Raw genomic sequence first — 17,247 nt, forward strand, 5'->3', positions numbered from 1 at the left:
ATGTAGATAAATAGGTACTGCTCCAGCGGGAAGGTAAATGGTGTTTCTGTGCGCTGCTCTGGTTTGCCAGAAGTGGCTTAGTTATGCTGGCCACTTGACCCAGAAGCTGTATGCCGGCTCCCTCAGCCAATAAAGTGAGATGAGCGCCGCAACCCCAGAGTCGTCCGCGACTGGATCTAACGGTCAGGGGTCCCATTACCTTTATCTTTAACTTATCTCAGCAGGCTTAACAAGCAACAGCTCCCTGGATTCTTTTGGAGAAGCCCTGACTATTGGTACTGCTTTAAATATATAGTGCAGCTATTTTTCAATACATTTGTGGGACAGAGGTTTTCCACTGCTCTTGCAGAGTGCTGATGGCACAGGGTGTGACCAAGGGCACCCTTCATGCAGCTACGGGTAACAGTCACCTGCAAAAGGCCTGTACCATGAAGCGTCCTAGTGCCAAGAGCATGAATTTTTCTATTCTTCCTCCCTCCCCAGGTTCGCTGCTGCAGAATCTTCTACACCAGCTGCCAACAGCGGCCAAAGCTCCAGTATGTTTGCCTTTTCACCTGCTGCAAAGCCTGTACCTGCTGGGACTCAGGTTCAGTCCACTGTGCTGGGCACTCCTCCTGCAGTGCCGATCAAGGCTTCCACCCCAGTCTCTTCAGCAGGTACATCCCCTCTCCCTTTCCCCCTTTTTCTGCTGATGAAACCTCATATGTAGTTGTGAGTGCATTACATGTGGATTAGTATGAGAAACAGGGATTGAGGACTATAAACTTTGTACAAAATTGTAAGTCTGGCATTTCAACATCCCACAGTGGGTTAGTTCTTTTTGCTGAAGGTGTCTATTGCTGCCACACAGATTTTATTTTATTTTATTTTTAACTGCCTGGCTGTGATCCCTCCTTTCTGGGATGGTCACATGTGTGCTTAGAGCTCTCTTTGCCACAGTGGTCTGCTCTTTCTTGCTAATTTCTGCCCGCTGTTGCATCAGGCAGTGGAGATTGGCGCTTATGGAATCTCTTGCATCTTGGGGGGATGGACGGACGACTTTCTTTATTCAGTTTAATTTAAAGTGTTTATTTACTGCAGAGCTTTCCAAACTTTTCATTTTGGTGACACGCTTTTTAGACATGTATCATTTCAATTTTTTTCCATTCATTTTTTTACTAGCAAACTGGAGGTTAAACTAACCCTATTCCAGCACTGGGAGAAGCGTGGGGAGCATTTGCATGACACACCTACACACTGCAGCTGACACACCAATGCGCCATAACACACAGTTTGGAGAGCTCTGATCTACTGCTTAATATTTCAAAAATCTCCTAAGCAACATTTAGTCTAAAAAACAACAACAGCATGTCATTAAAACTAAAACACAACCTTAAAAACAGCAATATGGAAACTACATAAAAACATATAAACTCAATTTTCTTGAAAACAGATAGCCACACTTACCAAATCCTGTAATTTTTGAAATTCATGAGTCTGTGAGTCATTTTGTTTCTTTTTGGACTCTTAGTGGTGCGTCCTTCTCAGAGTGCTCCTCCAGCTTCCCTGCTCCAGAAAACGGCCAAGATTTCCTCAGCTCTTTCAAAAGTGAGCCCTTCCCAGGTACGGTAATTAGAAGCTCACCTGTCTATCCTTGACAGGAACCATATTGTTCCATCTCAAAAACAAGGATCAAATCCGACAGAGTTTACTGCATGAACAAAGCTGCTTCTATCTCACACAGCTTCTCTCTGAAAGATTGAAGGAGTCTCTGAGCAGATTTGGGAAAGGGAGACATTCAGTTACACGGGTGAACCCCAAGAGTGTGCTCCTATGCATATTAGGTGGTTATTTAGGCAGGAAGACATTTTACCTGTGACTCCTGGTGGATATGTGTCTCGGGGTGCCTAAACACTGTTGAGGGTGGGGTGGGGGTTGCTTAGGAGATTTTAGGGGGGCAGGTTTTAATTTTGGGGAGGCTTAATTTTTCTTGTCCTTGGTATTAATTTTTTGTACCATTATTGTCAGACCCACCCATATAGACAAGCAAATTACAAATTTTATTTACTTGTGTTTCGCTTTCAACACACATGCTCCCGCCTTCCTCCTTCTCTTCCTTTTACATATTCAGAAGTTTTCTTGTTTTATCTCTCATAGCAGAACATTTTAGTTCTAAAATTCCCCATCAAACAATAATAAAGCATTTGTGCCTTGCAGGGTCGGCAGCAACCACCCACTGCTGGGGTAGAGAAACAGACTCACCAGTGGAATGATTCAGACCCTGTCATCATAGGAATCAGGGAGGAGGTGAGGCTTTCTGGAGCTATGATGTACTGTTCCTCCCCGGGTCACCTTTCTTTGAACCTGGACTCCATATGAAGTTGGACTTCAACTCTCATCAATGGTCAGAGGATGATGGGAGTTGTAGTCCAACAACATCTGGTGGGCAACATGTTTGCTGTCCGTACTGTTCTTCCCCAACCTGAGCTCTCAGCGGTTGGGTGTGTCATCATTTAACATGCATGAACTACTAAACTTGTTCCTGTAGATTGCACATTTCCAGAAGGAGATGGAAGAGCTGAAAGGCAGGACAGCCAAAGCTGCCATCGAAGTGGGCACCGAGGAAGAGGAGGAGATGTTGAGGATGGAGTCAAACGACCTTCACACTTTCCTTTTGGAGATCAAAGAGACAACAGAGGTAAGAGGATTTGGGGGAGGATGTAGCCTCCAGTTGAGAACCAAGTTTTCCTTCATGCTCAGTTATCTCAGTGTTGAGAGTGGGTTACTTGTTAGGTCCTGGTTTTTACAAATTGAAGAACTTCTCATTCTGTTGACTGCATGGGACGATTATGGCGGTATTACTGTTACTGAGACTGTGACATTTTCTGTGCAATCTTAACCATGTCTGCTCTGTTTGGTAGCCCTGGTAATTCAATGTGGGTGTTGTATTCTTCATTGTGTGGTGTATATATTTTATTTTCCGCTTTGCCTGAAACAGCTGCCAAATCAGTATCATAAAGCACAGTGGTTTGAAATGGCCTTCTGATTCCTGCCCCACTCAAGACCCACTTATACAGTAGTTAGTTCACTCCATTGTTTCATAATTGAGTGTATGTTTTCATTTGCTGAAAACAATATGCTGTGCCTTAATAGGCCACTTTGCCCTTGGCTGCACGCCTCATGTATTTTCCTTATTTATCATACTTATCCTATTCCCATCAGATTGCACTCTTAAGGAGGACGTTTGAAAGGGGATTTGGTCTCCTGAAGGAGACGTACTCTCTCCATTGTGTTGCCTCCGGTAAATAGGTTTGCTGGGTTTGGGGGAACCGTCCCACAAACCTTTTTTGAGCTAGAGACAAAAGTAAGATGACAGAAATGTGCATACAGCATAGTTCCATCTTCTGGTTAAAGAAGCTTAGCACCATGTCTGAACTGATAACCATAATTTGTGACTGGCTTGGAAATCATGGTCTGAAGGCTGTTTGGGTTTTATTCTTTTGGCAAATCATATATATTTATTGAATGATTTTTAGCCTCTTCTTCTTCAAACTTCTCAGAATGACTTTAGAGCAAAAATCCACAGCAAGCCACTTAAAAATTACAGTGGGAATAAAAGGTCTGGTTTTGAGCTAAGACTGAAAATAAAATAAAGACAGCATCAAGCAAACAGTTTGCCACAGTTGAAGCCTCTAGACCAGGGGAGGGCAGGCTTCCAAGATCTGCTGTCGCTTTTGCTGGAATCCTGATATTCAAACAGAACAGTTGCAAAAGGCACACACTTAAGGACAAATCCCTGGGCTTAGTTTTCTTTAATGTTGAGTACCAGAACTGAAAGGCACCATCAGTCCTTCTTACCCAAATCCACCCTGGTTACCATCTACCCAAGGCTTTCTTCATTTCAGTAATATATAATGGGACTGGTTGCTAATGTTATTGTTGCCACTGTTTTTGTTCTATTTATGTTGGGGTTTTGTTTTTTTAAGTGCTCTGTTTTGTCTAGTTAGTTTAGTTATGGTTATGGGGTGGCATACAGATGCCAAAAATTTAAAAAAGAAATGAACAGGGAACTGGGATGCAGACAGGCTTGTAGAAGCCTTGAGATTTGTTAGGTCCCACCACCCCTGCCCCTGAGATGTAGAATCCTGCTTCTGGCAACAGTTTGTGCTGCTGAACTGTGTTGTTGCCCCAGTATAGCTTTCTTCCAGACCTGATGAATTAACATGTCTGTGGAAAAGCCACATATGTGTTTTGTGACAAAGAGTTCCACCTACTTCCTGGTGGGTCTTCCTCTCCCTTTGTTCCTTTCTTGTAGTCCCTTCATGCAGACTTTAGCCTCCTGAAGACAAGCCTGCTGGAGGGGTTTGCTGGGCTGGAAGAAGCAAGACAGAAGGACAAGCGTGCTCACAACTCTGCATATCTTCAGCTGCTCTATAAGAGGCCTTTGGACCCCAAAAGTGAAGCTCAACTTCAGGTAGGATCCTTGATAGGGCAAGGGGGTCAGAGCTTTGGGAGCCAGGGGGAAATTATAAATGTCTGCTAGGGAGGCAGAGGAAGTTCCAAACCCCATGGTCCCCAGCAGGTAATGGTACCTGTTCCAGTTAGAGATGTCACATAGGCTGCTCCAATCTCTAGCAAGCATTCCCTGCTGCTAGTTGCTCCCTTCTCAGACGTTAAGCGTGTTTGCTTGGAAATGTTTTGGTAAGAGCTTTGGACAGTGTATATGAATCTCTTACCTCTTCCACTCCTCTTTTTACTTCCGCAAGAGCCCTGTCAAGTAGATTAGACTGAGATATGGTGAGTGGCCCAAGGCAACCTTGTGAGTTTCATGTCTTTGGATATTAGAACCTGGGTTTCCCTAGTCTTATAAAGGTAAAGGGACCCCTGACTGTTGGGTCCAGTCACAGACAACTCTGGGGTTGCGGTGCTCATCTCGCTTTATTGGCTGAGGGAGCAGGCGTACAGCTTCTGGGTCAAGTGGCCAGCATGACTAAGCCGCTTCTGGCAAACCAGAGCAGCACATGGAAACGCCATTTACCTTCCCACCGGAGCGGTACCTATTTATATACTTGCACTTCGTGCTTTCGAACTGTTAGGTTGGCAGTAGCAGGGACCGAACAACGGGAGCTCACCCCATCACGGGGATTTGAGCCACCGACCGTCTGATCGGCAAGTCCTAGGCTCTGTGGTTTAACCCACAGCGCCACCCGCGTCCCTTTCTTAGTCTTAGTCTCTTTATCCAATACCCCAGGGCAGCTATGTTTTGGTCCTTACAGCTGTTGGTGAACCACAACTCCTTTCACCCCTGACTATTGGCCAGGCTGGCTGGGACTCATGGAGTTGGAGTCCAACCACATCTGGAGAACCACAGGTTCTCCAGTACACTGTTGTACTGCTTCTCTTGTGAATACATGTGTAATTCCCCAGATTGGATGGAAACTATTTGTAGACTGGGTTGGGTTTTGTGACTACCTGTTGACAATCCCTATTATTTTTGCTAAAGTGGCCATGGCCCAGATGTAGAACATTTCCTTTACATGCAGAAGGTTCCAACTTCAATCCCTGTCATCTCCAGGTAGAGTTGGGAGAGAACCCTGTCTGAAACTCTGGCAAAGTGTTCCAGTCAGTGTAGCCAATACTGAGCTAGTTGGACCAGTAGTTTGACTCAGTACAAGGCAGCTTCCTGTGTACATTGGCAGTTGATTCAGAACCATGAGGACTAGAATCTTCCTTATGTTTAGGGGGAAATCAATAGCCCAGTGGTAGAGCACCTGCTTTGCATGTAGAAAGTCCCAGATTCAGTCCCCAGCATATCCAAGTAGGGCTGGAAATGTTCCCTGCCTGAAACCCCTGAGAGCCACTGCCAGTCAGTGTAGACAGTACTGAGCTTGATGGACCAATGGCCTGACTCAATTTAAGGCAGCTTCCTACGTTTCTGGGGTGAGCAATGCCTTTATTGTACGATTGTCTAAAGGGCAAATTGTTGGCCAGCTGGCCTAGAGGCTGTTCTTTAAGCCAATGTCATCTTCTCAACATTTTTCTTTGCTCCGTCTTCAAACATGGAAGGCAGAGTTTTTGTAATGAAGTGCCAGTTTAATAATTCTAACCCAATTTTTATAAAGAAAAAGTGGGTTCATCATCGGGGATTGTTTTATCACCACAAAGTGCCATGCTGCTCAATGTGATGATTTACAAGGACTTGAGCTGCTGCAGTTAATTTCACGGATGGGGAGGCTGGAAGCCAAATGGGCTTGTAAATGCTGGGTTGCCGCAGGAAGTTCCTGCCAATGTGCAAAAAGGTTTTTTCGAACGATAGACTTCACCTCACTCTGCTTGCGCTTCTCCTCCCCTGGGGTGTCAGAAGTTAAACAAGCTATTTCTCCCCTGTCGTGCTGAACTGTAAAATATTGAACTGAGCCTTGGCTGGTATTGTGTAATTGACACAGCTTGGATGCATGAGGATAATGTGGGATGCGACCTCTGAGCAGGAACCATAATTAAAACAGTACCTTAGAAGGCGGAATGTAAGGTCAGGGTGTTAGTTAATCTCTTATTGCCCTTGGGTGATAACTCCCTTGCCATAAGAAGAGCCCTGCTGGATCAGGCCAAAGGCCTACCTTCTCCAGCCTCCTGCTCTCACAGTGCCAACCAGGTGCCGCAGTAGAAAGCCTGGAGTGCAGCTGTGCTGTCCCTACTTGCGATTCCCAGCAACTGATAGTCAGAGGCATACTGCCTCTTTTTTTGCTATAAGGAATTAAAATCGAGGAAAGGTGGATAGCATTTCTCTCTCTCTCTCTCTTTTGACAATGCTCTTCAAAATAGCAACACCTCCTTGCCGAAAGCAGCAGCCATCTCTCCCTACAAGTGTAGCAGCCAGCAAATCAATATCTTCCGCAGCCCTGCTGAGTTCTGAAGCCAGTGGAACAAGCACATTCATTAAACTAAAGAAGCCTTTTTGGGGACAATTTTCAATCATTCATGCACACCAGTTGAGGCTCCAACAGGCCCCCTGCAGGCAATAATCATCTTCCCCAAATGCCACATCTAAATTAAAATAGGGCATTGAGTCGTTGTTGCTTGAATAAACATGTGAATCTAGATCTGTAACGTGATACAGATAAGCAGAATCTGGCTGGATTCGAATGAAGGCCTGTCTGGCCCAGGATCCTTTTCTCACAGTGGCCAATCAGATGCCTCTTTGGAGCCTATGAACAGCAACAGCCCTTTCCACTTTGGCCCCATTTTCTTGAAACCCATTATTAAATAACCCTTTTCAGTATACAAAATGCTTGAAGGTTCACTTTGCCCTCCCGGCACCACTGTGAGTTAGGCTTGAGACAGGTCTAGGCATGCAGCAGAGTGAGGTGCAGGCTGAGGGAGGGCAGCTCTGGTTTACATAAATCAAGAAAGACAGCCTGATTTTCTCAAATTCATCCTTTATTTCTGCAAACTGCTTTGTACTCTACTATGGTACGTCAAGCCCTCTAACAATACCTTTTCCCAAATCCCAGCCAACCTGCCTTTCTCCAAAAGCTCCAATGTCTTCCACTGATTGGCTAGTTCCAGATGTGAAGCTACAAGTTTCCTATTGGACTAATTTAGTATCCTCAAGCTGCCCAGTCACCAATAAGGCTAAAGCCGGGTCAGAGAAGATAGAAATGTTTTAAAATAAATGCCTAAGGTTGTTTGTACTGATTCTTTGGTTATTTATTCATCCTGCCCCACATTTCCTCAACTGGGTGCTGGAAGCCTCATTGAAATCTAGATAGATTACAGTCTGTTATTAACCACAGAAGGAAACCAAATCAGTATGGTTGTAAACTCTTGATAATCTTAATAATTTCTGAAACACACCACACACACACACAGACATAGTGTCCTGAGTGGATTAAAAATGATTCTAAATTCCCCACCCTCTTTTTTCTGGGCAGGAAATCCGGCGCTTACACCAGTACGTGAAATTTGCTGTTCAGGATGTGAATGATGTCCTGGATTTGGAGTGGGATCGGCACCTGGAACAGCAAAAAAAGCAGAAGTGAGTTTTCAAGCTTACTTCTTAGCTAAGTGATACTCAAAAAGCCAAGTGTCTTCAAATATCATAGTGCTGTTTGCAACATAAAAACACAAATATCTAGCATGATAACAAATGCCAGTTGGTGCAGCAGTAAAACTGCTGGCACATTTTCAAAGCTAAGCAGAGTCCGGTTTCAGGTTTCAAGTTGGACGAGGGGACTGACTGGGTTGAGATTCTTGCATTGCAGGGAGTTGGACCAGATGACCCTCTGGGCCCCTTCCAATTCCTCAGTTCTACAATTTGATGGTATCATGAAACGAAACAAAACCCCAGTTCTTATAAGAAAAGCCCTTCTGGTTTATGCCAATGGTCCATCCTGTTCTCATGGTGGCCAACCAGATGGCTGTCGAAAACCGATAAGCAGCATTCAAGGACACAAGCACTCCCTTCCTGCGGTCTCCATCTGCAGAGATTTGAAGCGTTATTCTCTGACCTACCATTTACAATCTGCATTTGTGCTTTAAGTGTTTTAATATATGACATTCTTTATAAATGTTTGCATTGTTTTGTTGTATTTTTCTGTGTTCTTTTGCCTCTCTCTTTCTCTCCCTGTTGAAATTTGGTTTCTGGTTTTTCCTTTTCCAAATAGGCACTTACTGGTACCTGAGCGCGAGACTCTCTTCAATGCCCTCACCAATAACCGGGAGATTATTGACCAGCAGCTGAAACGGCTGAAGAATTTGGTGGGCAGCCTGCAGGAGCTCCGCTTGTACAATCAGACACCACGGTGGAGCCTATCCACTACCACCTCTTCCAGCACCAGCATACAAAGGTGGGCATAGCTCAAGAAACCCCCCAAGCAGCTTTGCTTTCCCACTCTGCAGTGCATTGGTTTGTCTGAGTGCTGAGTCCAAAGCTTTGCCAAAGAAGGAGCATTGTGTCCAAGTTTTGCTCAGCGTAGACACTGAAAAGAATGAAGATTACTAAGTTAGGCCCATTCATTTCAAGAGGTTTACTATTTGAGTTGAACACAATCCATTGAAATTAATGGATCTATGTTGGTCATGTTTGTTAATTTCAATGGGTCTAATGTTTGATGTAAGCCACATTTTCCTTCCTTGTGTTTGGGTCTAGATGGAATGGAAAGCTTGTGTGTGTGTGTGAGTGAGTGTGTATACATACTTTTTTAAAACAGCGTGTATCTAGTGCTTAAAGCCCCAAAGGGTGCTATGAATAACAGAGAACTTGGCAGTGGGACAAACTAAGTAGGCTTTTGAGCTTTCAGGGGTTGTGGACTGAAACAGATACGTGTGTTGAACCATGTTCCACCCCCACCATCCCCACATTCCTCCAACCCATCACCAGCCCCATCCAGCTTTGTGTGTGTGTTTAATATCATTGAGTAAACATTTTCTGAAAATCTTTTCCTCTGTTCAGTTTGAATAACGGTGACTTTTAGTCCGTGGATTCTGTTAGAAACTGTATCCCACATCCTTTATACTGAGCACAGTCGTACGTGTTTACATGTCTAGAAGCTGCTTACCTTTGCCCAGGGGGCTTTGAGTTGCTCAAATTTCACCACCACCTTCCCCATCCCCAAGTACCACATTCTATACTATGGTAGTCCCCTCCCCACAAAGAAGAACATTTCATGGCGGGTTTTATGGTGGGTAAGGGACTCAAGTTAGAGGGGAAGGAGATGGAAAAGTCAATTCCATGGGCAGGTTCCATTTACGGAACTTGGAATCCAACCTCTTGTAACTGATAATGCAGGTGGATCTTCTTGTCCTGCTGGCCAGTTTAGTTTTCCTCAAAGGAACATGCCTGTAAACACTAGTTTCCTGTGAGTTGCTTGCTTTTCTTTCTCCATGTGTACTTCAATGTCTAAATAGAATAGCATAGTGGTTAAGAGCTGTGAGCTAAAAAATGGTCCCTCTCTGCTCCATATTTACAGTAGCTGAGTTCACTGGAAGCCAGCCTACATAAAGAGTTCTTATAAAACAGATGGTGGGGGACCTTTGGCCCTCCAAATGTGGTTGAACTACAGCTTCCATCCACCCCTGGCCAATAGCCCAGGTGTGGTGGGAGTCATTGTTCAGAACATCTTGAGGATCAAAGATTCCCTACTGTTTTTTTAAAAAAATATAAAACAGTAAATGCTCGCAGATGCAGCTCTATTTATGGGAAAACTGAAGTGGTTGTTTCAGACTTTGGATGCTTGGATGTGGGGGCAGCCATGGTAGCAACCCCCATTTCCCTCTGTTGAAGGACAGAGCTCAGTGTGTGCATGCCATGTGGCCTGCACTGTATCCCCTAACCTAGAGGTTTTCAACCTTTTTGAGTCCACGGCTGCCTTGGCCAACTACGTTCTTTCTGCAGCACCCTGTGGGGCTCAGGAGCCCAGTTATGTCACCCCTTGCCTGAAGGGCTAGCATCCTCTTTCCCAAAACACCTTTCCTTGTGGAGTGTTCCTTCAGCCTCCTCTCCTCTCCCCTCTCCTTGGGAGTCCTCCAGGCAGCTGCCACCACTGCCCCTAGTCTCTGAACTCCGCAGCCTCCCACTTGTCTCTTGATACAATACGATACAATACTCTTTATTGTCATTGTCCCATACTGAACAATGAAATTGAAAAATCTACATAAGACATTCAAAACCCAGCAAGCCTGCTATCCCAGCTATCCCAACCTGGTTAGCCCTCTAAAAACTCTGATGCCCCATTTTCTAATACAATATACTCCCATACAGACTCCTTACAAAGCGTTTAAAACCAAAATCGCATTTGGGTAGAAACTGTTTCTCAGGCAGCTAGTCCTAGTCTTTATTAACCCTGTACCTTCTTCCAGAAGGCAGAAGCTGAAAGAGATTATTTCCGGGGTGCGCACTATCCTGCATTATATCTGCAGCTTTCTTATGGCACTTGGAAGCATAGATTAGATCCAAGGTGGGAAGAGTGCACCAAATTATTCTCTCTGTAGTCTTTACAACCCTGGACAGCATTGTTTTTTCCCTGACTGTGCAGCTCCCAAACCACAAACACAGACCATAAATTAATACAATATCCACAGTACAATAGTACAATGGTACCATTCCCAACAGCAAGGGCTGGCTGGCTGGGCTCTCTCACCCGCTTGTTTGCTTACTCTGAGGCCACTTCAGCTTCTGGCAACCAGCCACCCCCTCCCACCCCCTGGCCAGCCCCAGAGGCACCATTTGCCTGGAGAGCTTGTAGCCAGGGCTGCTGCAACAAACAGCTGTGCAAGCTTTTGGGATGCAGAGATGTGAGAGGGCATCAGAGGAGGGAGAGAGGGACGGAGGCCAGGGTTTCGCCTGACTGTCAGTCAAGGCACCCCAGGGTGCCACAGCACACTGGTTGAGAACCACTGGCCTAACCTGCTTCCCACAAGTGCAGTGGAGCCTTCTTTTCCTACTAACCATCACAGGAGGATGCTGTCCTATCACTTTGGAACTTCTTGTTTAATGACACCAGACAGGTGCCTTTACTATTCCCTTTTCAGTGCGTATTTTTTGTTTAGGTAAGCTTGTCCAGACACATAGAAACAGGAATTTAAAAAATATTTAAAATCCACAATAAGAAGGAAAAAAAAACACATTAAAATTAATGTTGACATTCTGTCTATATTGTCTTTCATGAGGCAAGCATCTCCAAATGTACAGATGTTGACATGCTTTAAGCTCTTTTTAATTGCTCATGTTATTTCTTTTAAAAGGTTTTAAAATTTGTTTCTGGTTTTGTATTGCTAATTTTACAATTTATTGTAAAGTGCTTTAAGGTTTTATTTATTACAATCAGGGTGTGTGTGTGTGTATATGGTTAATCAAACCAGGTGATTTTATTGTTTTTGCTTTACTTTTTGTAAGCCACTTAGAGGTTCCATTTACATTTAAGTGCTATATTGTTGTTAAATAAAATATGGACATATTTTTCCTCTTCTAAGTGTCAGTAAGCATATAGGTAAGATGCATTGGTAACTTAGTGTCTTCCTCTGCACCTCATCATAATATTACATTTTTTGCTTCAGTTTCTTTTCCATCCTCCGAGGAAGAGCTTTGATAAGCGTTGCTGCAGATGCCCCTGGTTTGTATATGAACTAAAATCGTATTGCAGTATATAAAAATTGAGCTAAAATTGGTATTCAGCCAAGCTGCATTCCAAGTAGAGCTATTGAAATTTATCTAAATCAGCCATGTCCATTAATTTTGATGGGTATACTCTAAGTAGGACTAATGTTGGGTTCATCCCCATAAATATTTTAGCTTTGCCTTTAGCTAATTTTAAGTTGCTGAGACCACGTTTCTGCCATGGCTCGTTGCTGTGCCAAGAATCCGACGTTAGTTGTGCTTTTTGAGTTCTTCAGAAACAGTAAATAGGGTCTGATTGATGCTTGGCTTCTTCTTTTTTCCTTTCCCTCCCTGCTGCTTTTCTAACTCTCATCAACTCAGCCTTGACAGTGAACTGGAGAGCCTAAGTAACGCCTTGACAAAAGCTACTCTTCAACCTTCCACCAGAACTTCAAAATCACCAGGTAGTGACTACATTGGTCTGTTGTCATGTCCTTGTGTAGTGCTAATGTGTGTGGGTTTGTTTTCTGTGTAACAAGCACACTTTAGGGGACTCATTGCACAGAGATAATAATCGGTCTTGATTACTGTATAATAATTTATCAAGGTTTTGTACATCACAGTCAACCACACTATGACTTACGATGGGTGTGGAGAACCTTATGGCCCTCCAGATGTTGTTGAACTACAACTCCCATCAGTCCCAAACAGCATGCAGGATCCCAGGGAGGAGCTCACACCTGTTCCACTCCCCTTTTAGCTCAGCATAGTGTGGCACCTTGGCTACTGATTGTGGTAAAGGAAGAGCATCCCAAATTGCAATCCTGGGCTCAGAATGCAAGCTGAGCCAGTCCTTGGCTTAGTTGCTCTACCAAACTGACCTAAAAATACTGGCAAAGCAACTGCAATCTGCTCTGCAGGAGCCAGCATGTTCATGCTAAACCATGGTTTGTCTTAGTGTTAACATGTGAACCCAACTGCTGTATGAAATTATTTAAAAAAAATTGTCTAGCTTGAGTCGCTTCTTTGAGCCTCAACCCTGCTTTTTTCCTGCACAATGAAGCTATAAAACAAGTTAGAATATAGTCACAGCAATAAAAATGGAGATGGAGCAGCTACAGTATTGTCCATAAAACAACTGCTTTTGTGTGCTAAGTATGAAGTAAAAAACCAAAACCCTAACTTCACAAGGTTTCAGAAATCCACCATGAAGATTCTACTAGCATATTTAAGACTGGGCCGGGTGACTGATGAGGACTCATTTTTCTTCTGGTTTGATGGTGATGTAATAAAGCAAAGGAGGAAATGAACAAAGCATTGTATGCAGCTAAATACTACTTGGAGTGGACCCAAGTTAGTCATGTTCATTAATTTCCATGGATCTACTCTGAGTTGGTCTAACATTACATACAAACCCCCCCCCAATAATTTTTCATCTGTATTTTATTTTTTATGATTAACTGTTACAAATACTTCATATGAAGAGAGCTACAAGGCTAGCATGCGTAACTTGTTTCACTTTGCAACCATTCTTTTATATAAAATATTATAATCTTATTTAATCCTAAAATAGAGAATTACCTATGGCCACCTTTTCAGTAGGTGTTATGGACTACAAAAGCATGCTAGTGCTGGCGGGACTTGCAGTCCAAAACCTGCGGAGGGTGCCAGGTTGAGGGAAGCTGTTCTCAGTGGAGGAGGGCGTCCATGGCGGTTGCTACTGGTTTCAAATCCATGGGCTGGCTTTCAGGTTAATTTGATAAAGTGTTCCCAGTACATCTGGGAAACTTGAGTTCAACAAGCTGCACTATGTGTAACCAGCAAGTTGGTATCTCCTAACATTTAATTTACTCCTGCTCAGAGTAAATGTATTGAAATAGTTGGGCATGACTTACTTCAGTCCATTACATTTAAATGGATCTGCTCTAGAACTCAGTTGGCTGGAAACCTTGTCTTTTTTTAAAAAGTGGATGTAAGGGTTTGCAATTGAAACTGAATGTCTGCAGGATTATACGGGTCCATACTGGCAGTGCTTGATAAATAATCACACTTCTTGCTTCTCTTCTAGCCAAACTGTCCCCTGTGAAGCAGGCCCAGCTGAGGAATTTGCTTTCTAAGAGGAAGGTGCCGCCCGTAAGGACAACTGCACCAGGTATCCTCTGGGACTTGAAAATAACTTAATCACTTGGCAAAGTTGTTTTTCCAACTGTCTGCTCCCCCTGACACACAGACACACACAATAGCCTGCCTTTGCCATTAGGTGGAGCCAGCTGCAAAGCATTGCAATATATTCCTCTCCTCTTCAAGGGGTCCTTCTGTTCAGGGTAGCCATGCCTTCCTCCTCTACTAGCTGTAAGGGGCTCTATCAGGCCAATTCACTATCCAACACATTTTGTATATTTCTTTTTTAATTGACAACTTGGCATTCTGTAGCTCCAATGACCATGCTTGGTCTTCATTGACCTGCTTTTTGGAGGGGCTCCCCTTTGGGAGTTGTTGGGGTGTTGTTGTTTTTGTCCTTCTCCAGTCCTTGGGATTTGCTTGAGTGTGCTGTTGCCTCCCTCTTGTTTCCAAGTGCTTGGTTCCATTTTAAATTAATCTAAAGCTGCTTTCACACTATACATTTTAAACATGTACTCTCCCTCAAAGCAGCATGGGAACTATGGTTTACCCCTTGGAGCTAGAATTCTCAGCAACCTTAAGCCCATGATTTTTTGGGGAAAGCTGTGTGCTTTAAATGTATTGGCAATGTATGCAGTCTAAGCCAATTTTAATCTTGGGGTTGCTGGGTCAGAGCAAAGGCACCTCAAGATATCAGAGTGCCAATATCCCGTCACATCTTGTTCCATGACTCTTCCTTCTGAAATACCACCCACCCCCTCAAAGCTACTGTATAAGCTTCCAAATCAGGAAGGCTTCCTGTTGCTCTCATCCCCTCTTTGCCTTATGATTTCAGCCAACCTCTCCCAGTCAGCCTTCCTGTCCTTGAGATACGATGAAGATTTGGATGATGTTAGCTCCACGTCTTCCACTGCCCATTCCTTGGAGATTGAGGATGTTGAAGCCCCATATCCAGAGGAAGAGGAGGTTGCCCCAATCCAAGTTCCCCGGCATGCCCCCGTTGTCCGAACCCCCTCAATTCAGCCTGGTCTAATGATACAGCCCCTCCCTCATGGCAAACCCCACATCCCAATGGGCACTTTGAGTGAGTAGACTATAGAATGCACATCTTTCTCATTTTGTGTTTCATTTTGCAGGATTTTTGTTTGTCAGTTTTGTTGGGAGACCAGGTGCTGAGCTGAGTTGAGATGACTAGATGCTGGGGAAACAAATGTAGAAATCTAAAGATTGTAGCAGGATTAAAATAAACTGCAGAAAGGAAAGTGTAAAATGAAAACCTGCTGGAGGGAGGGAGGGAAGTCCATGCTCGGTAGAGCAATGAAAAAACAAGTGGGTATAAGATTATGGAACTTTATTGTATTTGTTTTGTTTGTTTGGTTTATGCTAAAGAAAATTAATAAAAATGCATTTAAAAGAAGAAGAAGAAGAGATGACTAGATGCTGAATTGAGTTGACTCCATGCTGAGCTGAGTTAAGGTGGACCATTAGTCAGATCAAGTATATTAGTTTTCCTATGTTTTCCTGCTTGGAATCTCTTTTGCTGAAAACATGGACACTTTATGCCAAGAAACCTAAATTCTCCACTGACTCATCTCAACCTAATTCTTCACACATTCTTTTGCTCATTTTGCTGAAAATTGCTCAACCTCTTTGCTTCTGGGCCTCAGTATTCTGACTTACTGAGTTTCTGTGAGCTGCAGGGTCTGGGAGGGAGCAAACTGCAGCATTTGTTGATGTTTCACTATTATGCTGCCCTTCTTCTAACAAGCTTAGGGCAGCAAACATGGTTTCCTTCTCCCTACTACAGTGGTACCTTGGAAGTCGAACAGAATCCGTTCTGGAAGTCTGTTCGACTTCCAGAATGTTCGGAAACCAAGGCGTAGCTTCCAATTGGCTGTAAGAAGTGCCTGCACCCAGTTGGAAGCTGCGGAAGCTCCATCGAACATTCGGCTTCCAAAGAGCATTCGCAAACTGGAACACTCACTTCCTGGTTTGCAGCAGCATTCGGGTGCCAAAATGGACAAGTACCAAGGCGCTTGACAACCAAGGTACTACTGTATATCTTCACAAAAACCCAGTGTCTTAGGTTAGGTTGATAGCAATTGACTGGCCCTGGGGTATTGACCTCAGAGAGTCCCCAGTTCCTTGCATGGCAGTTCCAGGCCTTTCTGGCTAAGGTTAATGGGAGATGTCACCTCAGACATCTGATTGGTAAAGGCTGTTTGTTTGTTTGTTTGTTTGTTTGTTTAGATTTTGAAATTTACAAACAATTGTCAAACAACCAAAACGGAAAGAGAATTCCGTTGATTCCCCTGGACTTCCTTCTTCCCCTTTGTGGGGCCTTATGTTAACTTTCCCCCCTTGCATCTTCTCTATTAATCCAAATCTATCCTATCTCCATTACAACCATAATTCATCGTTAAACTACAAGTATTATTCCAATCCTACTAATAATTTTAATTTAAGAACTTTGCTTCAGGATGAGAACAGAAATCATGTGGCGGCAGCGGGAGGCCCCATTAGCTAAAGTGGTACCTCAGGTTAAGAACAGTTTCAGGTTAAGAATGGACCTCCAGAACGAATTAAGTTCTTAACCTGAGGTACCACTGTAATACTTGTAGTTTAACGATGAATTACGGTTGTAATGGAGAGATAATAGATTTGGATTAATAGAGGAGATGCAAGCGGGGAAAGTTAACATAAGGATCCACAAAGGGGAAGAAGGAAGTCCTGGGGAATTGACGGAATTCTCTTTCCATTTTGGTTGTTTGACAATTTTTAAGGTAAATTATATATTTTACCCATTCCTTATTAAAATTTTGGTCTTCCTGATTTCTGATACTTCTGGTCATTTTTGTCAGTTCAGCATAGTCCATCAGCTTAATCTGCCATTCTTCTCTGGTAGGGACTCTGTCTTCTTTCCATCTCGGGCAGCAGTGGTCGCATACATAGTCTTTTCTGGTCCATTGGTATTTCAGCATCTAGAATTCCTAGAAGGAAAGCTTTGGGTTTTTTTTTTAGAAAAAGTTATTTTAAACAGTTTCCCCCCAGTT

General features: G+C 43.6%; 2 protein-coding genes and 1 long non-coding RNA gene across 18 annotated transcripts in view; 2 read left to right on the forward strand and 1 right to left on the reverse strand.

Annotated features, from left to right (window-relative positions):
* LOC310669594 (uncharacterized protein) overlaps window positions 1-17,247 on the forward strand; it is a 570,356-nt gene that overhangs the window by 169,577 nt on the left and 383,532 nt on the right. The gene's annotated exons all lie outside the window — the stretch shown is intronic.
* NUP214 (nucleoporin 214) overlaps window positions 1-17,247 on the forward strand; it is a 79,335-nt gene that overhangs the window by 18,607 nt on the left and 43,481 nt on the right. For 13 of the 16 annotated variants that reach the window (XR_014507177.1, XM_083423325.1, XM_083423324.1 and 10 more), the window contains exons 13-22: window positions 484-656; window positions 1,511-1,602; window positions 2,197-2,286; window positions 2,528-2,677; window positions 4,295-4,453; window positions 7,911-8,014; window positions 8,643-8,825; window positions 12,455-12,537; window positions 14,142-14,225; window positions 15,030-15,278. Coding sequence is in view for 15 of the 16 variants with exons in the window: in XM_083423325.1 (XP_083279451.1) it covers window positions 484-656; window positions 1,511-1,602; window positions 2,197-2,286; window positions 2,528-2,677; window positions 4,295-4,453; window positions 7,911-8,014; window positions 8,643-8,825; window positions 12,455-12,537; window positions 14,142-14,225; window positions 15,030-15,278 (1,367 nt within the window). In the remaining variant the exon portion in view is untranslated. The remainder of the gene's footprint in view (window positions 1-483; window positions 657-1,510; window positions 1,603-2,196; window positions 2,287-2,527; window positions 2,678-4,294; window positions 4,454-7,910; window positions 8,015-8,642; window positions 8,826-12,454; window positions 12,538-14,141; window positions 14,226-15,029; window positions 15,279-17,247) is intronic. The other 3 variants (XM_083423320.1, XM_083423322.1, XM_083423321.1) reach the window with 1 other exon arrangement.
* LOC310669712 lies at window positions 7,396-9,723 on the reverse strand. The gene is made up of 3 exons (XR_014507297.1): window positions 9,537-9,723; window positions 8,491-8,957; window positions 7,396-7,991 (listed from the first exon to the last, which is right to left on the reverse strand). It is a non-coding gene; the product is annotated as an uncharacterized lncRNA (long non-coding RNA).

This window comes from Podarcis tiliguerta (genome assembly GCF_965153285.1).
Source record: "Podarcis tiliguerta genome assembly, chromosome: Z".
Lineage (NCBI taxonomy): Eukaryota > Metazoa > Chordata > Lepidosauria > Squamata > Lacertidae > Podarcis > Podarcis tiliguerta.